The 24893-nt window shown below is 42.6% G+C and overlaps 1 protein-coding gene across 7 annotated transcripts; it reads right to left on the bottom strand.

Moving 5' to 3' along the window:
* Positions 1-84: 84 nt before the first annotated feature.
* On the bottom strand, positions 85-24643 carry LOC130210458 (clathrin heavy chain 1). Of its 7 annotated transcripts, XM_056440781.1 has the most exons (34): positions 24311-24643; positions 22718-22925; positions 17804-18072; positions 16994-17155; positions 16695-16808; positions 16153-16326; positions 14821-15018; positions 13733-13933; positions 13433-13585; positions 13141-13263; positions 12616-12753; positions 12149-12313; positions 11882-12062; positions 11624-11787; positions 11367-11492; positions 10969-11111; positions 10636-10870; positions 10317-10439; positions 9913-10058; positions 9564-9747; positions 9185-9377; positions 8861-9018; positions 8561-8725; positions 8266-8373; positions 7987-8154; positions 7583-7732; positions 7281-7412; positions 6941-7051; positions 6614-6784; positions 6254-6475; positions 5150-5170; positions 1940-1977; positions 1753-1828; positions 1570-1658 (listed from the first exon to the last, which is right to left on the bottom strand). In XM_056440781.1, the coding sequence occupies exons 1-33, from the start codon at positions 24350-24352 to the stop codon at positions 1798-1800; spliced, it is 4917 nt and encodes a 1638-aa protein (XP_056296756.1). In that variant the 5' UTR covers positions 24353-24643; the 3' UTR covers positions 1570-1658; positions 1753-1797. The 7 variants fall into 7 exon arrangements, 5 of the variants coding, with proteins under 5 accessions (XP_056296754.1, XP_056296755.1, XP_056296758.1 ...); XM_056440779.1 differs by lacking the exon at positions 1940-1977 and having other exon boundaries at positions 85-1658; XR_008834812.1 differs by lacking the exon at positions 1570-1658 and having other exon boundaries at positions 1768-1828; positions 1940-3447.
* Positions 24644-24893: the final 250 nt, after the last annotated feature.

The following is a 24893-nucleotide window of genomic DNA, read 5'->3' as shown; positions in this document are numbered from 1 at the left end:
TGATCATTGGTCCACGTTGGAGTAGTTGATGTTAAAGTGGAAACACTTTCCTACTTTCTCTCACACACCGATCAGGAGACAGGGTTCAGTTTTTAGTTTTTATTTCGGATAGTATTTCCCTTTCAGTTGAGTCATATTCTTCCACTTATCAATGACAGATCCCCTTAATTATTAATATGCATGACAACAGAAAGGAATTCAACTTATGTTAGGATGACACTTTACACACACAGCATGTAAGGAAGTTAAGTACATCAAGGTAAATACAGGTTCTTATTTCTGACCATTCTTGACTAAGAACTGGATGTACTGAGGCCGGATTTCTTCGTCATAACCATCTAAACACACAACCTACAGGAGTGTTCATGGATCGGATCAAGTTGTGATCAGGATGCCGAAAAGGTTCCACGGACCCGTCTTCGTCCTCCGCCTCCTCCTTTGTTCTCGCCACTACGCATCCACAGAGGAGGGAAACGGGACAGGAGAGTGGGTGGAGGACAGTATGGGCGGGGCATCCGTCTAAAAGGTTTCAATTCTTGTTCACATCTGTACACGCAGAAAAAGTAATGGTGACCGAGGGAAACACTACAACACCTGGCATACGCGGCCCTCACACGAGGAGGGTTCAGAGTAAACACACACAGGACGGTTAAGGGCCCTGGGGGGGGGGAGTCGGGGGGAGTCGTGGTCCCATCCTTACACAGATAGTCTCACACAAGCACTGTACACGGCACACAAGGTCACCTAAATACATGGAGCCGATGAAAGAGAGCTAACACCTAGGGGGGTGGAATGGAGAGTCCCGTACTGGCCGAGAGGGGGGTTAAAATTCTTATTTAGACAGTCAGGTCACACACACACACACACTAACACATTCGCACAAACACACCCTCATCCACACAGTGACATACGTCATTTCAAACTCCATAAAGCTACACGCCTTTGCAGAATATACTATCATTACTTAGTGTTGCTAGCTATAGCCATTGAAATGGCAATATATGTTCAAATATTATATGTAACCTTTTTTTCCTCCGAATATACAACGATGAAATGCATTATACAGACAAACGAGACACAGTTCACATGTTCAGTACATCAAAAAGTAAGAGCTTCTCTACATCAACTTCTTCACGAGTGCAAAATCCAATGCTCCTCCACCTACTTCAAAGGTTCGTCGCTGAGCTTTAGCAAGTCCACTTCTGCACAAACGATAAAAAAACACATGACAATAACAAACAGAAATATTTCTAAATAACTAATCATAAATATGGAATGTGAAAAAAACAACAACATGTGGTCCAATTTCTTTTCAAACGATACAAATAAACGTCCTTCAATGCAAGTTAAATGTTTTCTCTTATAACGGGACAACATAATACAAAAATAGTGCTCAGAACGAGAGAGTGGGCAGTTGCTTGCTTGTGGGCCCCAGTTGTGAGTAGAGGACCATAGGAAGCTGGTGAGGAACACAGAGAGTAGGACAGAAGGGAGGGAAGGGGTTGGGCCAGGTTGTGGTGGGGGTGTTCACATGCCGTAACCGAAGCTGGGCTGTGGGGGCTGGCTGTAGCCCGGTGCTGCGGGGTAGCCGTAGCTGTAGGGCTGCTGAGGGGGCACGGCCACGTTGGGCCCTGCCGTGAGCATCAGCTGGGATGCGCCTGCGACACAAGAATCGGGGAGTTCAACCAGCGACCGGCGGTCAAAGTATTCCCTCTCCCGTTTTCCATCACAGCAAACACAATACAATTTTACCGTAAACAATCGGTTGAGACTCGGTCTCCTGCTCCTCCTGTTTCCTCAGGGACTCGGAGGCTTCGAGTTTGTCGACCTATGGAAGACACAACAGCGGGGACGCGTCAGGCTTCAGGTACACCGTTGGAAGACGGGCAGAGGGGGGGGGGGCTGAGACACCCAGTTGGTAAAAAAAAAAAAAACTGACCTCTGGGTTATTTCACTGGCTGACGGATGGGACCATTCCTGACAGGCGAAGACGAATACAGTCCAGATTTAAATACAAACAGGCCTAATGTGTTGGGGAGGCCCTCTACAAGGCAACAGGGGCCACTACGACTAGAGAGCTACCGGCTACTCTATCGAGCGTGGCTACAGCAGCCTATCAGATAAGACGTCCACTTCTTTGTGGAACCAATGAGGGATTAGGAGGGGGAGACAAAACCACGACTGCGCAATAATGGTCCCACCATCCAGCCACCCAAATCATCTACTCGAACATGTTGGAAGTGCAGAGTATGTAGAGAACCAACCCCTCACCAGTACCAAGAGACCGACCCAGACCTCTGGGCAGAACAGCTGCACAGACCGAGACGCAACTTGGTTATTAACCTTCGGTAGCGATCACATATTGGCATTTCTCTTCCGAAATAATGATGACATAAACTGGAACGAAATCTACTCAATACTTGATTCTGAAAGTCCAAGCAGTAAATATTTCCATCCTTGATGCTAATGAAATATGAGTAAAACTTATTTTTCATGTGTGTTTGCTCTCTTATTTGTAGACTTTAATACAAATTAAACATTGATGCACACTTCACTCTCCTCCTTGGACATTCAAAGTACTCAAAGAAATGTTCATTTAAAAAGTGATTTTTTAAAATTGTTGTAGTACATGAATGTACACAAACAATATTTGAATGTATTTCTTGAAAATGCACTGAATTACATACATTTACCAAGTTTATACACTACAGTGTAAATAATTAATGTTTAAATATCATCTAATGATTATTTACATTATCGATTAATCGGACAACTAATTTGATCATTAATGGATTAACTATAGTCTACAGAAACTGGTGAAAAATGGCCATCAACATCCCGAGGCAGGCGATGTCATCAAAAAGCATGTTTTGTCCAAAAGTCTAAAAACCTACGTATTCAATGTATTATCACATAAGGAAAATAACAATGAATTAACTGATCAACCAAATAGCTGGCTAATTGTTTTGCCTGCAGAGCACTATAAAAAAAGACTTTACGGGGAAGAATAAACATTGTGCGAACGTTTGTTGTCCAGTTTGCTTATTCTATCATTTCCAACAGCTCTAGCCTACAGAATCAACTTGATAAAACCTTTTTGCTTTCCGTTGGTGTTTTAGTATTTGCAGAGCAGCCCAGAGGCAGACAGCGACGGGAGAAGGACTAAAAGACAATTTAAAAAAGTTATGCAGCCAGCAAAAAGCTTCAGATATTACCCCCCGGCTATTTCAGTGTGCAGCTTGAATAAAGATGAAATCAGTTCGGGACGACGCTAAATGATGCGCCCTTCCCTCAGACGGCGGTTTTGGGTTTGGTCCTCTACATACCGTCTGCTTTACTACGACAGTCAATCTGGTTAAGCAGGCTGTTTCGAGAAAAGCCAGGCTCTTGATTCGTTTCAGAGGAGGAGGGTCGAGAGACATGCTGAAGCGGCAGTCGAGTTATTTTCTTCTTGAGGAGAGTGCATGAGAGAAAAAGACAGAAGCAGAGAGCATCGTGGGGGGAGTGTGAAAAGAGGGGGGCGGGGATGGTTTTGGACAGCCAATTCAAGGTTTCCAAAAGCAGGCACAGCCAACAACAATGTCTCCTAGTCTGGCCCGAATGCTGTTAAGGCTGAGTCTACCACGGGAGGGGGGAAATGCATGCTTTTTGTTTTAAATATCGTTGTCCCCCTCCCCAAAAAACACAACTAAACAGATTAGCTCTCAAAAGCTCAAGCAGTTTGTTCCTTGAAGAGACCAAACTTTACAGTAGCAAAGGATACGCAGAGAGACCCAGAAAAATACCCCTCCTAATATGCCTGTGCTCATGTTGATGTTCCTATGACACGGAAATATATTCAATAGTACTGACAAATATGGAAAAGGTCTCAGACAGAACGGTTATTTCATTTAAATAAGAAAATATAAAAAACACTACATTACTCTTCTACTCATGAGATTGGGTTTTACACCGAGCTGCAGTCTACGGCTCAAATACAGACGCAAACATATCTTCGCTCCTCTTAAAAGAAAAAAAGACACAATCAAGAATTATGAATTAGATATGCCTAGACATGTCTCCAAGGTGAAAACATGCGCTTCCTGAAATGATCCGAGGCCAAGGCAGGACGGCGCTAGCGGCAGACTGCAGCCGAGCGCTGGAACGAGTTTAACGTTAGGATTTGTCTACAAGGTCTGGCGAGAGAAAAAAAGGACCCGACCGCCGCAGGTGAAGTTGTTATCCAGAGTGGCGCTCTTCACCCACTCCTGAGGAGAGCCGACGGGCATGCTGGCTTCAGTGGATGGCTCGGTGCGTTTAAAAAGGATAATGATTTAGGATGGCGCACAAGAATTATCACGGGACCCTGCTGTCCCCCCTCCTCCCCCCCACCCCTGGCTCTGTGGCATCTTTCAGCTCATCGTTTGGGTTTTTCTGGCTCGCAGCTTAGTGTCTCAGTTCACTCATAGCAGCTCTACTTCACCAGATAAACTTAGGAGGGGATGATGCTATGTCAGGGTTATGTTAAACGTTTGTTTCCTGCTGACGAAATATGAAAACTCTCGCTGCAAGCTTAACGGCCTCGCCAACGGCTCGTAGCTAAGGGCAAGTAAATAAATAACAATTAAAGTCTAACTGCATTTTTACTAGAAAAGTATAGGAACTGAGATCCTGAGCCAATGCTGGCGGACGGTTACTGTATTGACATGCATGACCCGGTTTGGGCACATGGCAGCAACATGCGCCCATTTGAACAAAAACTAAATGTTTACGGCGATCTCCAATTAAATTTCTCAGTGGGTGAATACGATCAGAATTTACTCCTGGTGACGTAGATGTAATGGAATAGTCCCATCCCTTTTGGAGAAGTGGATTTGCACACCACCTCATGCTACCCAGTTTGTCCCCATCTAATTCGACAACTGTTTGAATCCCTGACACCAGCAAAGCCAGCAGAGCCAGCAGGGCCCTGAGGGATGGGTGTGAAGAGCCCCGCTCCGGGTCGGTCGGTGGTCTAGTGGAGATGGGGGAGTTCACAATCAGAAGCAGCAGAGTGACATGGGGGAGAGGGGTCATGCAGTTTTGGCTAATTCCACTGCTCCAAACTACAGGCTACAGGACAGAGGAGAGGGGTCAAAAAGAATGATTAGAAAATGGATTCGACTTTCACCTTTTCCTTTATCGCATCAACCTGGAAAGGAAATTCAGAGAGGCAACTTAAGGAGGAAAAAAAACAAATGAAAGTCTCCCAAAATAGAACTTGACAGAGAGAGAAGAGCAAACACAGGGCTTGTCACTTCAAGAAAACACAAAAAAATCCAGAGAGACAGATGCAGGTCATAACGCCACTTTTGATACAAATGCAGACTTGAGATGGAGAAATCTCCCTTTGTTGCTTTTCTACAGAATAAAATAAATAAATACACGTTAACTAATCAGGCCCACAGTAAAGTTAACACTTAAACAATATGGACTACACAATGTATAGTATTTAATATATAAAACAAAAACTTGAGGGTGCAGTTTTAATCTGGTGGGGTTTTCCACCACAGGCACCAAAAAGTGGAACCCAACAGCTGATTTGACCAACTCATAAATTTGGTTTGTAAAACCCACCAACTTGGCATTTCAAGTCTTTTAAATAAATGCAACAAATATTTTACAAATGCTTCACTCAGGTCTGCTGCCTGTTACGAAAGCAATAGGTGGGTCATTTGTTTTGAATGCCATGTAACAGAGATCAATGGCAGAATGAGCAACACAGCAGTTATGAATCTCTCCTGGAACACATTTGTATGGAAAAGCAGCTTGAATGGAGGGAAACCCAAATGAAAAGGAAAACACCAGTGGTGAAGCATATGAAGAGGAACATGAATGGAGGAAAGAATAGGCAGTATTGGGAGGGGGTTTCTCTTCGATTTTGTCTGGAGGGAGAGGGGGGGGCAGTGTGACACTTCCTAAAGTTAAACAGTATTTGCAAACACACTTTAGCAACTTGTGGTGCCTTTTAGATGTGTGAAAACTGATCACTGGAAAATTGATTGAAAATTACATTTTTCATTTCTGTCTGTGTCACACAATCTGAAGGTCTCCACAGATACCTTTGCAAATACTTTATAAATATTCACACCTGACAGGAGAAAAAAAAATGAAAAGTCTAATCCTGCCCATCTACCTCCTAATGATCTTCTTGTCACTGTATAAACCTGCTCACAAAGCCATCTACCTTCTCTTGATACACCACACACACACTGGTTACCTACGGCCAACCCACCTTAGAGAGATACTCCCTCATGACCTGGATGAAGTATGGCATGGAGAAGTCCATGATGTTGTGTCGCCAGGCGGTCTCCAGCACCACGTCGGGCCGCAGCAGGTCGTAGCAGGTGAATAGGCAGGCCGCAAAACACTCCTTCTTGTCCTCATTCAGGAACCAAGCCAGAAGCTCCTCTGCCAGCTCGATGTCTTTGGACTCCGATGCGTACTGCATGGCATCCTGCAGAGAAGAAAGCACACGTGCGTTTCAATAAATTGACTCAGAACCACATCTGCCGTTTTTTCATTCGAGATTCATACGGCTCAGAAGAGCTGGCGTTTGTATTGAAAGTTATCATTTGTTTAAGTGGCCAAGCACCTTGTAGAGCTTGTCCTTCTTGCAGAGCTCCACACTCTGTTTCCAGCGGTTGTTGCCCTTGAAGAGGTAGGCGGCAATCCTCCTGAACTCAATCAAGTCGTGCTTCTCCAGGCCCTGGGCCAGTGAGATGTTGTCAAAGTTGTCATAGGCGTCGATGGAAGCTCGCAGTGCCTAGATAAAAGAGGGGGGGGGGGGGGGGGATTATAAAATGACACTGCTGGAAAAAAACTTATCCTGCCCGTAAAAATTAACTGCGATCTCAATGTAACCGACATCTAAAAACATAGATGACCATGCCATCTGCATGTTTATATTAAAATATCCTACCGCATAGTCTTCCTCGACGATGAAGAGGTTGTTCAGTGCCTCATTGACCGACTTGTTGTTGTGAGTCTGGACAGACCTCAGGTAAGGCTTAACCAGAGGCAGCTGTTTCACCTGAACAGAAAACCAGAAGAATAAATCGTCTTTGTCCATTTCTTTAGGTCACTATCATTTATCGTTCTCTCCCAAAACCAGGAACGACTTCAAAGGGGAACAGTCACTCGTAACTTTACACTACTGATACACAAAAGCATTCATTTCCATCGTCTGAAAATATTTCATAAATATATTCGATGCAACTCATTTATTTAGTATTTTAAAGAAAAAAAGATTGGACCAGAACCTTGCTGAAGAAGTTGACAGCGCGCGAGTGGTCAAGTCTTGGAGAGAGGACGATGAGCAGGTCGTTCAGTAACAATGGTTTGAACTCCAGGTAAAACTGAACGGCCTTGTAGTACAACTCCACATTGGCCACCTACAGAGAAAAGCACACGCATCCTGAAGTTGAACAGTTACAAATAAAAGATACGATAATAATAGCTCAGTATTGGGCTTTGGCTCTGTAGTTAATATAACTTGTTACCAGATAGAAAAACTGCCATCACTAATACTAATATTTGAATTGTTAATTATTGGTAAGTTTACCTTGGTGACAATGTCTTTGAACTGGCCCTCCTTCCAGGCATCAGATGGGTGGTTCATCATGGTGATGATGGCGTTGTCGTACTCCTCGTACTTTTCGTAGAGGAACACCAGCTCTCCCCAGAGGTGGGCCTGCTCTGCTGCCCTGAGGACCTGTTACACACACAAAACACATTTGAATATGAGTTTGTGAGGACATACATTTATGTTAGTTCTTAAAAACAGCCCATGCGGAGAGAGAGAGACCAATAAGCCAGTATCACAGCTAACGGTCACCATAAAGGCTGACGGACACAACCGTTGTCAAACGAAACAAGCCGTGCTTCTACAAAACAGTAGAAGGATGTCACACGTTTGAGTTGTATAAATGACAATAAAACGATGTCGCTGTTGTTCTCCTCGCCTACCTTTGGAATGTTGACGCGGGACCAGAAGAGCTCCAGGTGCTCCCTCATCTTCTGGGGCTTGAATTTGGAGTAGAGGATGGCCAGCTCGGTGAACATGCCCATGTGAGCACGCTCCAGTCCCAGGGCGGCCTCCAGCATGGTGATCAGCTCCTCAAAGTAACCGCGGTCCTGGAGGGTACAGATGGACTCTTTGAAATAATCACTTTATTTTAGAAATTTCAAATAAAGGAATATCAAATCAAATCAAATCTGATTCCACAGTGTACTTCCCCCAGTTACCTGGTAGTAGTTGATGAGTTCCTCCAGTTCATCGGCGTGGACGACGATGTGCAGCCCACACATTTGGGCAAGACGGAACTCTTTCCCATCTACACACGCAAAGCACACCTGGAAGAGAATAAATCAAACAAAGCGTTTAATAAAAGGCGTGTGGACAGTACACTTATCACAGTATGTCTTAAGCGTAGCGGTTTGCTTGAATTCAGTCCAACATGCAACATCTGACTCTTTACTATTCAAAAAGGACTTTCTCTCTGTGAAGAGTTGGAAAAGAAACGGCAGTGTCATCCCTCACCTCTTTCCAGGTGCGAGTGCTGTTGGCCTTGCGAGCTCCGTCCACAGCTGCTTGGTACTCTCCCAGGTGCACCAGCGTGGAGGCCAGACGGCCAAAGTTGGACACGTTGTTGTAAAGCAGTTTGGCCGCGTCGTACATCTTGTCGTCATAGCAACGATCACCCACCTGAAGGAAAATTGAAGGGAAAGAAAACCAGCGAGATCAGCAAAGTAGGAACTGTGAACCGATAAAAGAGAATTAAGTGGCAACAACTGTGTATGTGAGTGTGTGTTGTATGTCTGCATGATTGCCAGGACATACTTGCTGAATGTGAGCATTATTGGGTCCATTGATGAACTCTTCCAGCTCAGCCAAGCGGTTGGTCTTGGCCAGGGCAAAGATCAGCTCCGTTTCTACGTATGACTCACGGGCCTTCTTACGGGCCATCTGCAGAAACTTCACCAGGTCCTCCCAATTTCCTGCACACAACAATCAACTCTGATCAGTTTCATAAGCACATCTATCTACTGTTTATTTACCAAAACTATCAAACGTCTTTTTAAAATAATTTTTGGGGGGAATTTATTAAAAAAATGCTCTGATCTAAGCATCAAATGGGCTCAGACAATATACAGTTATTCTTACCACTTTGGGCTGCAGCTTGTCCCACCTCCATGTACGCAGAGGGGTCATCAGCCTTGATGTAAGAGTCAATGGCTTCTTTGACGAGGCCCTTCTGAAGCTGGGCCTTCGCCAGCTGACTCCACACCGGTGGCTCATTGCAGCGCTCAGCAAACTCATAAGCTCTGTCCAGGTTACCGATGTGCTCAATCAGAACCTGGACAGAATGAGACAATTCAGAACATGCAATGTCAAGCACAATAACACAATTCTGGCTTTTGCTCAAGGATGAGGCTCCTGAATAACAGGGCCAGCTTGAAACTGTACACCGACAATATTAAAGCTTTCGGGTTCATGTCTTGAGTTTTTAAAATGCCTGAAAGCCAAGCAGTGATCCACTGACCTGCACAGCAGAGGTGTTGACGTCAAATTTTTTGAAAATAGCAAAGGCCTCCTCAAAGAGCTCATTGCTGATGGCGATGTTTGCGATGTCTGGGGCATCGTAGTTGTCCAGACGGTTGATGTACTCCATGACACGAGTCCGGTCAGCTTTAATGGCCGTCAGGATGAGCAGATTCTGGAGGTTTCTGAAAAAACAACAAATAAAGTCTTATTTTCTATGTGGCAAAATAAACTAAATGCATTTCTAACTTGTGTTTTTTAAATTTATATTTCCACAATTAAAACAGCTTTTACACATTTTTAAAAAAGGACATATTTGGGATGTACAGGTAACATCAAGCCTCTCTCACCTGTGCTCGCTAAAGACAGAGTTATCCAGGACAATCTTCTCCAGAAGCTCGATGAGCTCATTGGGAAGGTCAGCGGTCATGAAGGCTTTGACTGTGACGGACACCTCCTCTGGATCCTGAGTCTCAGACAAGGCTGTCTGGACCACCTGCAACAGACATGATGCACTTCAGCTAATGTTTGAAATAAATGTTTCAAAAATATATAGTATATAACAAAACCGGTAGATGCGAAAAACAATGAAAACTACAAGATGAAAATTGTTAACTGGATACAATAGGAATGTTAGCTTTGTTTTACTGTATAATATGAAAGCGAAGTCTGCAATGCCAGCTGCTTTTTGGATCAAAGATTTAAGTACTTTTATTCATGTGGTATAATTTAATCTGAGTACAAGGGGCCGGACCTGGTCAATGAGTTGTCTTCTGTAATTGTTGGTCTCCAGCAGCACGCTCGCCCACAGCTCAGGGTTCTTGCGACGCACAAGGTAGCGGGACAGACTCTTGAACAGCGAGTTCTCATTGCACACCTGAAGCAGAATATAAAACAGAAATGTCTTGTAAACAGAAAGAGCAACAAAACACGCAACTTATTATATTCATCATGAAGCATGGCTAACCACAGTCGATAAGAATTAGCACAGTCATTTACAACGGAATCATCATACCTCACAAAACCACCCTTATAGTTGCTTTCCATGAAAGCATGATTTCAGTTCAACTCACATGAATCAGTTCCTGGTCACACTGTCCTCTTTCATAGGCCACGCAGGCCAGGTGGGGGTCTCTTTTCTCACAGTACTTGCCCACCACACGGCTGTCATAGAAGGGGTTCTCCCTCAGGAATCGCTCTGGGTTGTTGTTGCTGTCGATGTAGATCTTGGCCAGGGCATTGTGGGTAGCAGGCTCCTCACATCCTTCATGAATACGAGCCTCTAACCAAGGCAGCAGCAGCTTCAGTCTAGAGAAAGATACAGTTAGGGCTTCCCTGCACTCTAGTAAAGTGTGAAGACTCCATGTGACTCCCCTATAAAGTTCAATCAGTCCCTCTCTTCTTACCGATTTCTTTTCTCCACTTCAGCCACCAGTTCATCTGTGGAGAACTGCCCTCTAACCACCAGAATCAGGTTCTTAATCACATCCTCAGCACAATCCACATCCAGTAACCCACCAATGACTACCGGCAGACGGCTCGGGTTCACCTGGGGAAAAAACAACCAGAAAAGTTAAACATATTCAAGGATGCATAGCAATAGTTTGTTTCAAATGGAGTGAGGAGGCTCAATGTCTAAAGCATTCATTGCATCAGTATAACAAATATAGTGGAGAGAGGAACAAGATACAGTATGCAGTTATTACTAAGTGTAACCCTTTTAATGTAATTTGACTTAAATGTTTATTATTTTATTGTTCTGGATTTTATAACATTTCCACCAAGGTGAAATGTAATTAAGTACCTTCTGCACGTAGATCTCAATGTATTTCTGCAGGCTGTTGCGGTACAGGTACAGCACCAGATCATGGACAAAATCAAAGCGGTCACACACAATGATCAAAGGCAGCTGGTCAGTCAGCTTGGCTTCCTGTAGAGATAAACATTTAAAATGGTATTGTCTTATAAATGCTGGCTTTGTTGAACGACAGTCTGGATAAATTAGTGGTAGAAAGGCTAGATTATTTTAGAGTGAAATGTCTATTCTGGTCCACTTCTGACCTTGAGGAAGTTCTTCACACGTTCAGGGTCGTAGCAGTTACTTTCTCGACAGATCCTCTCCACCTCTTTGATCTGGCCTGTCTTGCAGGCGGCCTGGATATATTTGAAATGCACCTCTGGATCCTGGCTGAAGTTCACAATAGAACCCAAGAAATAGAACAAACCTGAAAGACAAAAAATAGATTTAAAATCAACCGGAGAAACTAACCAACTACTGTTTTTTTTATGTGCTTGGCTCTCAGTATATTCCCAGCTTACCCTCAAAGCTCTTGAATGACTCAAACAGTTCAGTGAGGGACTGAGTGGAGAGCTGTTCATGATACTTGGAGGCGACCTGCACACAGATCTGCAGGTTCTGGCGGATGTTAGCAGACAGCATGGCCCTCAGACACTCCAGAGAGTCTTCCACCGACAAGGAGCCAAAGAAATTCACCAACCACTGCAGAGACAAACAGAAAAACAAGTTTACGGTCACATTTTCGTTCGTACTAGTATTGTTATTGTGTTCGATGGTCTGCGTCGTACCTCTGGGTTAAGAAGGTGTGTGTGCACCACAGCACGCTTAATATCATACAGGTCAGTATAATGCTCCAGCGCCCTCTGCAGGAGACCGGCCTTCTCACACAGCTGTGCCACATGAGCACGATCATAGTGGGTGAACATCTGATTGCCCAGGATGGCATCTGCAACCTGCAAGACATGCCACAGAGTCAAGACATTTGGACATAGTTTGAAGCTATTGGGACTGGAAACATTGCACATAGGCAAAGGGAAATTAGATATTTGAGTAAAAGGGGAAAAATACACTTTTTTTAAAGAAGAAAGAAACCCTTCTGGGTTAGTTTCCAAAAGCATGAATTTAAAAAGTTTACAAAATATAACCGTACATATCATCGATTTGTAACCGAACAAAGTTGCATTCTGTTAGTGGACGTCTGTCTACCAAATTAAATTGTGGCGTTCCAATTCTAGAGCAGGTCAAATGTATGTACCTGTGGTGCGTGCACCAAATTCATCTCCAGCAGGCGTGTCTGCAGTGGTCCCTCCATGGGTCTGTTATTCTTGAGGGCATCTAGGAGGAAGGATGTGCACTGCTGGATCAGGTTGTACTCCATGAACACATCAACAATCTGGAGACACAAAAGAGAAACATGATCAGAGATAATAATAAATAATAATAATCATTTATTTTATATAGCGCTTCTCAAGGCATGCCGACATCCCGAAGTCGCTTTACAGAGTCCAGTAGTCACACACACAGTCATCCCGGTGGTGGTAAGCTACATCAGTAGCCACAGCTATTGAACTCCTCTCAAAAAGACTGTATGTTTGTTTGAAAGTTGGGTGTAGAGCAGTAGCTCCATTTCCTGTCACATCAGACCATTCTTTAAAGTGCAATTAGTGATCACAATGTTTGGACCTACTACACAAGACTACTGTTACTGTTACTCTTGGTGAAAACCACTTATTTGATATTTATTCCAATCTGACATATAGGTTATGTGCTTCTTTTTTACCTGTGTAATGTCCGCAAGTGGTTCTTCATCCTGAACCAGCATCTGAGAGAACTGAAGGCCCTGTTCTGGGCTGATCCGCATTACATTCCTAAGCAGAAAGATCCAGTCTGGAGTATAGCCCACCTACAGAGACAACAGATATTTAGGCATAAAGGTCCTTCATCTTTACAAAACACACAGATTACAACATGGCAAAATAGTATTTTGGAGGCTCAAACACTTTCTCTGTACCACAATAGCCTAATATATTAGAAGATAAACTAAGACAACAAAGTCAAACATTGTCACAAACCTTCTTGGCATAGAGGACGATCTTCTGGAATTGTCCAGTCTCTGCAAAGCACTGAATGACCTTATTGGGGACGTTGGCTCTGAGGTAGACACTGAGGGCAAGAGTAGGATCTACAGACTTCACCAAGTCTCCAAGCTCCTCAGAGCACTCCAGCTGTAAACAAACAACATTTTTTTAAATATCCCCATGTACATGATAAACATTAGGAACCTAGTTACAGTGTTCTTTTTGCGCAGGTGTTCATGACATGATGGGTGAAAAAGATCTGAAGATGAGAAAGATTTTCCACTGGACACATACCTTGTCCTCTTTCAACCATTTCTCTAGGAGTTGCTTGCGGCCCTGTTGGAGGACGGGCCTGCACAGCTCCAGAGACTCAAATTTGTTCAGTTGGCCTTGGTCCAGCAAGATGCCAAAGTATTGGAGCAAGGGAGACGTCTGGCCTGGTTGGGCAGGAACACTCTGGAAGCGACGGATGGTGTCTGGGGTCCGCAGGATACCCTAGACAAGAAGGTCGGACGGATAGACAACATAATGAAGAGACAGTGGGAAGATTCCATTTGAGAACATAATTGAGTGCAGTAAACACAAGATGTATAAACTTCAGAAGCACTGAAAGAGTGCATCCAAAAGAAATGTCAACTAACTTAGTATGCATATATAAAGTGAGTTTGTATTATTTATACAAGATGCTTATGTTCATAGTAAACGACATAAATCTGCTCAATCTTAACAGTCTACGCTTGGATTAATTCAGTGGTTCTCAAACAGTTTCTGCCACGCCCCACTTTGGAGGAAGAAAAATGTTCCCCAACAGAATTGTAAACAAATGTTCCATGCTGAATTTGTATTGAAGTAATGTTTTGTGATTCCTCCATCTGTGCTTCTATAAATAGGATTAAGAAAATTGCAATCACTCCATTAGACAAAAACAAATACAATATGCAATCACTTTATTAGATGCAATTAACCTGTTTTGAACCGAATATATTTTCAAGATAACAATAAAGTGCAACCTGTGAAAAACAAAAAAAGTTTTGTTAAAACGGGTTTGCAGGCTTTATACGGCCACTCTTCAGTCATACTCAATGTTGAGTTTAGATCTGTATTTTGCTTTGAACGTAAACAATTACACGAAGGTACAGGCATTTCGCCATGTGTTTATTAATGACTTAGTTTTATGACTGTGTACTTTTGTAATATGTGAAATTCTCAATATAGTTCTTGAAGTAAAAAAGAATTAGGTATTTTCCCCTGCGCCCCACCTGTAAAACAACTGCGCCCCACTAGAGGGGCGTGCTCAGTTTGAGAAATAAAGGATTCATTGAATAGTGAATAACGTCACTGTTTGACCCTGCTCCGAGTGCATGGTGGCACCCTGGCAGTACCTTGGGTGCATTGGCCGCCACCTTGGCAGCCTCGGAATAGTTTCCCGCTGCAAAGAGGGTGTTGAACTTGCGGGCAAACAGCTCCTCAGCACCGGCAAGGTTGTTGCGGACCGCCATGCGGAGGGCCAGGTCTGGGTTCTGGAGCACATTGGTGATGTAGGGAATGATGTTTTCCTCCTCCACGCACACGGACAACACCTAGAAAAGCACATTTGCATGCTTTATTAGCTGCACACAACAGAAAATACCAAATGGATTGGTTTTAAAACAATGCAGGGTCTATGTTACAGTTTTGTGTTTTTGATTCCTCAGTCCATTAAAAAAAAAACACTACGGCAAAGGAAACATACATGTACTCCATTCAAAGTGAATGGAAAAACTATACATTATCTGCAATAATTTGACACCTTCCTGTAAAGAGAGCCCTCATAATTGACAGTGAAATCTTGGCAGGTTCTTCGTACACATATGCTAATATACATGTATTACACCCCAAGACATGTACTTGTCATAATCTTAAATCACAGAGGGATTGGCGCATTTAGTGTTACATTTTGTATGCGTGTGTGTGCGCAAAGCACTGAGCTGTACAAAATAAACCTGAAGGTAAGAGCCAAGAGCAATAACAGGATTAGACTGTGTAGTCTGCTTGGCCAAGCTTAGCCCCCCTGCTGTGCGTGTCACATGCTGCCTTACACTGAAGATGCTGCTACAGCCGGTTATTTTCAGAGATTTCCTCAGTCAATATCACAAGACAACACCCAAGGACCCACGATGATAGAAAAAATTGCTCTCATAAAAAAAAGGGAAAGTGCATCACCAACAAATGTCTGCAATAGTGATCGGTACCAAAACCTGGTATTAAACCGGCATCGCTCCATTTCAGACCAGAGTACTGATAAGCGCAGACGTAGTGGCTCGGATTTCAGTACTTTGTATCGTTCTTGTGTAATTTATTACCACGCTGCAGCGCCTCTGGCTGAGCTACTTCACCTACAAACGTATTAACATGTTATAAACATGGAGGAAAGCGATATTTCAACCTGCTTTTTCCACAATCTCTCATCCACCACTAAATACTCAAGCGCCACACACTGGCTCGGACAATTGCAAATTGTTACAAAACATAAACTAAAACAAAAGCTGCCTGTATGCTGTCAAACTCGTTAGCTTAATTTCACATAGTCAAATTCTTGTAAATGTATATGCTGGCTGAGACAAGGCAGCCCCTGCCTCTACCTGCAGGCAGCAGAGGAAGTTTAAGAGAAATGACTGTCAATATTGCAATGTTTTATAAATATATAGAGGGCCAGAGTGTGTACATTAGAGTACCTGTCCTTTCCTGTTGACTCCAATGATACCAGCAGTGGGCTCATGGGGTGCAGTGACAAAAATGGTCTCCCCGCTGATCCTGTTCATGTAGATACAAGTTCCAGTCTCAAGGTCATACAGGTGGATGTAGCCATATTTGGTGATGAGAAAGACTACATCTTGCTTGGAACTGATCTAGAGTTACAGGAAGAGAAATATGGTTAGAACATGAAAATCAGCAAAAGGATAATTATCAAAATAGCCTTCAGCAAGACATCGAGTCAAAAGCTAATTAGGTATTACCAGAGCCCAGTCTGACAACGATGGGCAGTTAAATAGTCACATTTCAACACAGTGGGTGGGTACCAGGTCCATGTTTTAACTGCAGTTAAATAGTATCTCAAATCGTAAAGAATCTAATACAAGTTTAGAAAAATATTTTTGCAGACAATGGCAGTAATGACGCAAGTAGATAGTGTCGTTTCCCACCAGAGGAGGGAATCTTGTTTAGAGAACAAAGACAAAACAGGCTCGACATGTCTCTTCAGTAGTAGAAGTTGTACCTGCATAGCAACAGGGAAGTCATTTTGAGCTTCTGGGGGAAAGAAAACATCCACAGCTTTCTTTGGAAATGGCTGGTTCCCAGTCGGCGGAGTCCCCACTTCAATGATATGCAGCTAGAAGTAAAAAGACACTTCAGGTTACAAAAGCCTCTGGAAAGCTTTTTAAAAATCCAGTAAATGTAATTTAGATTCCACATGATCCAAAATGCTAATTGATTTCCATTTTTCAAATGAGTCTATCCTAAACATTATTTTTTACAGCTAGTAGCCAGAGACTTGGCAGTGCAAGTAAATCATACCTTTCCTCCCGCCTGTCCTCGCACAGCAAAGCAGAACAGGGTTGACTCTTCAGTGTTGCCCTCCATCTTGAACTGTGCAAAGCCAGCGGCATGTCCCTCAATGGGCTGAGACACCTTCCTGTCCACCGAGTACAGCTGCATGGCTCCGACGACGCGGTTTTGCTGAAGAGGAGAGACAACCCGCAAGTTAACAGTTGACAGCTTATGCTGGCAGCCAAGCTCGCTCAAACTGTGATTGGAGAAAAACGTGATTCAGCGCGAAACTTCCACGTCAGGATCAATTGAAAGAGACACAGCTACAGTCAATGGTCAAAGAAACTGGAGGGGTTAGCATTCAAATGTGTGCAGACTTAGAAAAATCCCAATTCAAATCTATTGAGTCTAGACACAGAGGAATGCAGATCACCGTAAAAAAAAATACGGCTTCCCAAAACACTTGGAGCCCAATTTTACCGCTGTGGTCACTTGAGCTTAAGCTTTTCTGGACTGGAACACGAATACAAAATTAAAGCGCCAACAGTATTCTCCCCTGTAGTGCAACATCAATAGAAGTTTTGATAATTATTTGTCTTTTGGGGGCAAAACGGTTTGAAATGTAAATAATGCATGTCATTATTGTAGAAAAGGACAAAAACATTAATATAATATGGATTCTACACTTTGTTTTATAAGGCATTATATTGACAAGATAATTCTTCTACTAAGTAAGACCATGTAGTAAGATTGTTGCAACGCTGTTTTTAAGTTTAATAAATGTTTCCTGACAGCCGGACAAATAGTGTGTTCACAATATTTTGTCAAACTAATTACCTGTGCTGAAATACCAATGAGCAGCAACCACTTCTGTTTGGCGTCAGTGCGGTAGTTTATGATCTGGCAGCCTGCCAGGCTGGAGTGACGGTCAAAGACTTTGATTGGCTGAGAGTCACCCTCCATGCTCCAATGGTAGACGGCATTGTCTGTGACCAAGGCAACGGTGTTGAGGGAGATCCACTTCCAGAAGGTCACGTCATCAGTCATTGTGTGAGCCTTCATCTTGCTCTTCATCTCGATGTTGAAGATCTGCAGGGTCTTTGCCGCTGAAAATTGACATCATATTTAACGCACAGTGACGTATATGAATGCTGCGACCCCCGCCCAAAAAAACCATTCAAAATAATAATAGTTGAACGAAAAGAGATCCAAAATCAGTTAGTGAATAAAGCTACCACACACACAGTACACATACCAACTTCCAATTGCTGGAGAACCGTTGGTAGTCAGGGTTTGGGTTGAGAAACACCAAAAGGACCAAACAAAAAGCCAACAAAAGTCTTAAGGCTGACCCAAATACTTTGAAGCTTCGACCGTAGCCTTGTGGTAATGGTTGTACAAATCAGTATTCGAATTAATCATGTTTTTGTAATTTTGTTTTTTTCTCTTGCTCACTCTGACCGGGTTTATTTTGGCACGCATGTGAACGAACCCCCAGATGAATTACAAATTTTAACCACCATAGCGTCAAGTAAGGTTTTCGGATGATATCCAGTAGAAATATGCGATGGGGAGATTGGCATTGAGGTGCGCATCCCTGGTAATGCTCCATGTGAACAACACTGTGTTGACATCGACAGAAGGTAAGCCAGTAACGATGGCAGCACTTGTGCTAAGAGCCAATATTGAGTTACAATATAGTTTGGAGCAAGAAACTTTAATGAATACAGTTCTTAGGAGATGTTTCCACAGCAATATGAAACTGATATTAGGAGAGGGAATTATGACCTCTTAAAACTAATCAGTTTAACTTGAACAGATTCACTTCATTTCTTTTTTTAAATAATCAATTAAAACTGTTTTTGTTTTCTAATCATTCGATCACGATAGATGACTTTAACAAAAAACATATTTTTTGATTCTTCACATGGACTTTGGAAGGGTTGAAATGATTTTTGGGATGGTGAATAAATACTCTAAAAAGGTTATACTTGCTGATCTGAGCCGCAGCTCAAAAACTGTAATACGTTTAGAACCGTGAGTTTTATGAACCGTCCCTAGTGTAGATGGTGTGTGTGTGTGTGTGTGTGTGTGCGTGTGTGTGTAGTCCCTGGTGCTGAAACACATCAGAGGAGATTAACAGCCAGACAGTCTCTCCAAAGCAACGACTTATATTTTCAGCCTGTCGGCCTTGGCTACGATATACATGTTAATTGCTACATATACAGGACTGTCTCAGAAAATTAGAATATTGTGATGAAGTTCTTTATTTTCTGTAATGCAATTAAAAAAACAAAAATGTCATGCATTCTGGATTCTTTACAAATCAACTGAAATATTGCAAGCCTTTTATTCTGATTTATTGCTGATTATGGCTTACAGCTTAAGAAAACTCAAATATCCTATCTCTAAATATTAGAATATCATGAAAAAGTATACTAGTAGGGTATTAAACAAATCACTTGAATTGTCTAATTAACTCAAAACACCTGCAAGGGTTTCCTGAGCCTTGACAAACACTCAGCTGTTATAAATCTTTTTTTTAACTTGGTCTGAGGAAATATTAAAATTTTATGAGATAGGATTTTAGAGTTTTCTTAAGCTGTAAGCCATAATCAGCAATATTAAAAGAATAAAAGGCTTGCAATATTTCAGTTGATTTGTAATGAATCCAGAATGCATGACATTTGTTTTTTTAATTGCATTAGAGAAAATAAAGAACTTTATCACAATATTCTAATTTTCTGAGACAGTCCTGTAGGTAAATCTTTCTTCTGGGCTATCGGTGTAATTTATGTGATGCGGTTATTGTACATTTTAGCGGTTTATGTTTCAATAAAGAAGTCTTGTCATCTCGAAAAACCAACAACAAAGTTAATGACTAAATCGTCCACGAGAAAAAAATACTCGATCGATCTGATTTTTCGTTTCTCTCACGAAATGAGTGACGGGTGAGACGCAAATGCTAATAAAGAGAAGTAGCTTCGAAACCTCAATGGTATCTGGGACAGCCCTAATCAGTGTCAAAACAAGAGGCAACACCAACAAAAGGGCAACCACTGTTGGATCTGCATTCAGTTAGGTCTGATGCAATAAACTATGAAATGAAACTCATTCAGTTGAGGCTGAATATGCAAACATTGTGTGATAATGTGAAGTGAAAACTCACATTACCAAGACTGTGTTCAGACTGAATGAGGCCACTGTGCTGACACAGTGAGGCAGGGCGGCAAAACAAGTTGTACGTGGCTCAACTTTTTCCACACTATGCAAGGTCATAAGGCCAGCACTACTTTGGCCGAGTCCAGGCGTTGCAGTGTTTTGCTGTCCGATTAGCCTTTAAACTCATGGATTGAATACTCAAACTCAATTTTGTGGATCTATTTTCATCCTCCCAGCAGCCAAAGGACGCCAGGATCAATAACGCAGTGCTATTTTAGGTCTGGATGTTTGTTTCTGAGAGATTTTACTACTACTAGGCTTTCTGTGCTTCTCAACTGGATCAACATTGACTTTCCATATTGTTTTGGTGCAATGGTCCAATGCTCGACTGATCATTCCAACCAAAACCAGGTCTATTAGGAACCAACGTCTGCAGAACAACATGGTTCCCAGTGAAAGTCTAAATGAGGCCTGTGCCCAGTCCTCCACCCACACTACCTACTGGAGAAATATAAAACTCCAGGCATGTTGTTATAGCTCTTAAGGGATTCACATCAAAATGTAATCCTAAAATGAGGGATGTGGGAATTTGGGTTGGGTCTGAATGCAGATTAGCATAAGACGACCACAAAGAACACAAACAGATGTGATGATGGGAAGGATGCTTAACGGATGTACTCACACCCAGCCTCATTGCTTTCTAGTCTCACTGAAGGAAACACACAGCAATTCATGGGCCCAAAACATATATTTAGATTAAATCAGGCCCAAGCTAGTCCCAACTAACCTAATCCCCATAGCTGTTAACACAGTGAAAATGTGGACAGGGACATTTCTCAACAAATACTTTGATAGGACTTGGAAAAAATACACGACCTGCCGACATGAAATACAGTGCACGTTACTTTGAGAATAAGCACACCGCACAAATACGACACTTGAAACACAACATATTCAATACATACTGAAGCACTTTTATAAGCCTACTCCTTTGACATATCGACCAAACACAGACAAAAGGAGGAAAGTAACCAAAAGAAAGCACCACATTTGGCCTATATCTCTGCGGTTTCCTGGGGCTAGTGGTAAGACTGGCCCTGACCCTGCGACTCTAGTTGCATGCTAAGCCATACAATGTAAAAGAACCAAATATAGCTCAGTTCTGGCTTAACCACTCTCAAGCTTGCTCGTTCTCTTTCTCTTATGGAAGCTGGAATATACCTAGGTACGGTAAACTATTAGGTTGTGCCTTTCCACTCGCTCTTTAATTGAAAAAGTATATATCATTTCCATTTACTCATGATAAGCAACTGTGCATCTCTCCTCATTATTCTGTTTTACTACACGCCACTGTGTCAAAACCATAAAAATAGTAATCACAACAAAGTCCAACGCTAGCTGAGCATATACTTGAAATAAGTAGAGAAACAAAAGAAAAAAAGGTAGGAATACGTTGTCCTCCGCTGACTGACATATTTCTCTAGACAGCAAATACATAACGACCTACTATTTATTAATTTGCTTGAATATACGATGGTTTAAATTACTATATATATTTTTTAAACATGTTTTAGCCCTTTTACGACATATATACATACTAGACATTACTACCAACCATTTTCCAACGCACATAATAATTTGTAAAATTTCTGAATATTCAAGTGGTTGCCATTAATGCCAGGATTTGTTGGTCATGGAATTCTAAAATTCAATTAATAAAAGACAATTTCTTTAAAAAGACACAATCCTGGCATAGATGTGTATTCTATGATTGTGACTGACTGAATTGTATTATTGAGAGCTTAAATGAAGAGGCAGTCAAGCCCTTCAGGTTTGCCGTTAGTCAGTCACCTTCTGGAAGGCTTTCACCTCCAAGTCAGTATATTCATTAAACGATGTGTCAGAAAAGGGTCAGATGTAATATAATGTACAGCAAATGGAACAAACACACACAGAAAAAAGAAAAAACACAAAAAGGAAAAAGATAGTCCTTTAAGCTGCCCTCTTAATTGTTCTAGGCTTGCTTGTGTTCTTATAAATCCAAACATACATTAAAATTGTTAACTGTGCAAACATTTAAAGACACTGCCAACAATAATACACTTTGACAACTCATGATATGTAAAATTCAACTCACCGTCTGCAAACATAAGAAAGCAGTAGGAAATGAAAAAAAGAGCAAAAACAAGCAAAATAGACAAAGCATTCATGACAGCATGACATTTTACTACCACCAGTACTACGGCTACCTTTCTTTAAAATATCAATTCCTTGTACATTTGAATTTGTTACACTGTACTTTAGTTACTCAACCTTTTTTTGACTAACAGAAATGGGGTGGTCTACATATGAACATCAAAATGAAAAGCAGACTGTGAAAGCTACATAACTGACTGACAACACAAACAAAATGTACACAAATGACCCAATATATTAGAAACGCCCCATAGCAAGGTATGTGACCGGCCAAACCTTTAACGGTTAAATCCTTCAGTCTTAGTGCTTTCAGAAACCTAGTGCCCTCCTCTCTATGTCACAAAAAGAACTATCTGCTGAAAGTGCTCGATATGCAGTTCAGCTCAAGCTTACCTTTAAGGGCAATAACTTTGCTGGCAGGGTTCATGATGGCGCTGTCTGCAGAGATAGGCCTGCGGATTGGATTGTTGGGGTCGGCCATATCGATGATGACGACCTGGGCCTGCTCCCCCACTTTCTCTCTTATGCAGATGAACTTGTCGGACTCCATGGTTAGAGTGCTGAATCCAATGTTGGCTGGGTTGATGCCCAGGTTCTGGAGCTGAGATAAGAACACATGACTTGTTTTAGTAGCAGCCCCTGGCCAACACGGTTTATACGACAAGAGAATGGCAAAGAAGAAACATTAAAGTGCAATACTTAGTTACATTGTGGTCTTTAATGTCTTTTTTATACGTTGCTTGTTTATTTGTATGTTATATGTACGAGGAGAGCAATGTGTAACCGTAGTAAAATTACATGTATGCGTACACACACATGGCCAATAAAGCCTGATAATGTATTGCGCACCGATATATAGGAGGAATCATCATCTATAAATCCTTTCAAGTCACACTTGGTAAATTACAGATAAAGAGGGGAAATAAAAATCAAACTAATTTTCTTATTACAAGTATGATGATAAGCTCAGGACTTTCAGTGTATTTGTTTCAAAGATGACGGTTACCGTTTTCTTTTCCGTTTTTTAAATATGCAATCAAAACACAACGTGTCGACAATGTAACATAAACAGTTGCTAGATTATTAGGCAACTATTAATTTTGTATTTATGTTGTACACTGCGTCTTCATCAGTTAGTGTAGGCTAAATAACAGACAACTCTGTAACATAATAAAGATACTTTTTGTTCTCATAATAATAAATCTGGAGCCCAGATGTACTAATGGAGATCGACTGAACAGACTAATCCGGCTCCAGATGTTTTAGAAAATCACAACGACACGCGTAAAGTGAGAGGGGACATTATGCAATTGTCAAAAGAACGGGAGGACCACCTGCTTCCCCTCCGTCAGCTGGACGAAGAGGCATCGTGTCACGGGCAGAACCCCCTCAGGGGTAACCGGAGTCTCTCCCTTTCGCTGTGATCGTGTCTCCCCGCAGCTGGCCGCGGACCGTAAGATGCTGGCGTTAGCTCGCCGGAGTGCATCCCCACGAGGGGCCGTGTGACATTATTCTACCGGAGTCACCCGGGGGATTCACGTTGATGTCAACCAGGTCGACTGAATACAAAGCTGACGTTGCGATTAACCAGATGACGCGACTCGCACATCCCTCACGACACAAACACATGATTAGCGTTAGCATGTAATGGCTGTTTGCTAACCTAAGTGAAGTTAATGCACAGGTCAACGGGACAAGAACCGGTCCCCACGGGTCAGGGAAGCGGTCTAATAAAAATAATACATGTACCCCCCCCCCCGGTCGTCGTTGACCGTTAACGTCGGGCAGACGACAGCATCCATGCAATGAATGAGTTCGCTCGGCTGCCGACTAAACGGGGGAGGGGAGGTCATTCATTCGCTGCGGGTCTTGACGTTCGCCGCTAGCTCGGTTAGCGAGCTGTCAAACGACCCGTTAGGGCGCCGGAGAGCCGCAAATAAAATGTGAATGTCGGTGTTCGCGCAGCCACAATGTTTGCCCACGTACCTGCAGGTGCTCCTGAAAGCGGATAGGTAGGATCTGCGCCATGGTGGTTTCCTCGAGGTTCTCCAGTTTCACGGAATCCTGAGCGGTGCAGCTAACGGCTAGCTAGCTAGGCAGTAGCACCGCGCTAGCTACGACCTCCTCAATGAACGTGTAGGTCGGAGCCAGTCGGTGAAAACACGAGGAAAAAAAACACGAGGACAAAAAGGTTATATGTGATGCTGTTAAGCGTGTTTCCGAAATCTGGCGTCAGCGGGAAATGTTCGTGGCGTTCTGCCTGCTGTACGGCATCGATGGATGGCAGTGGCTTCGGCTGATCTTCTGTCCAAAACCCGCAATGGCGGCGGAAACGGCTCAGAGCCTCTTCTCCATCCGGAAGCGCCAAACGAGCTCAGGAAGACACTGGCTGCCTGCGTCGAGGATGGGATTGATGAAGCCGAGTTTAAAACAATTAATTAACGAATTGTAGTAATTCTTCATTAAACCAAGCCCTAAACAGCCGGTGTACGTCAGTTCCGTCAAGTGTGTAAACCATAAATAAATAAAAAATAATGACAGCATATTGGTAAAGCTTTAGTGCAACTAT

The sequence above is a fragment of the Pseudoliparis swirei genome, chromosome 20 (genome assembly GCF_029220125.1).
Source record: "Pseudoliparis swirei isolate HS2019 ecotype Mariana Trench chromosome 20, NWPU_hadal_v1, whole genome shotgun sequence".
Lineage (NCBI taxonomy): Eukaryota > Metazoa > Chordata > Actinopteri > Perciformes > Liparidae > Pseudoliparis > Pseudoliparis swirei.
This window is presented reverse-complemented; position numbering and strand designations above follow the sequence as displayed.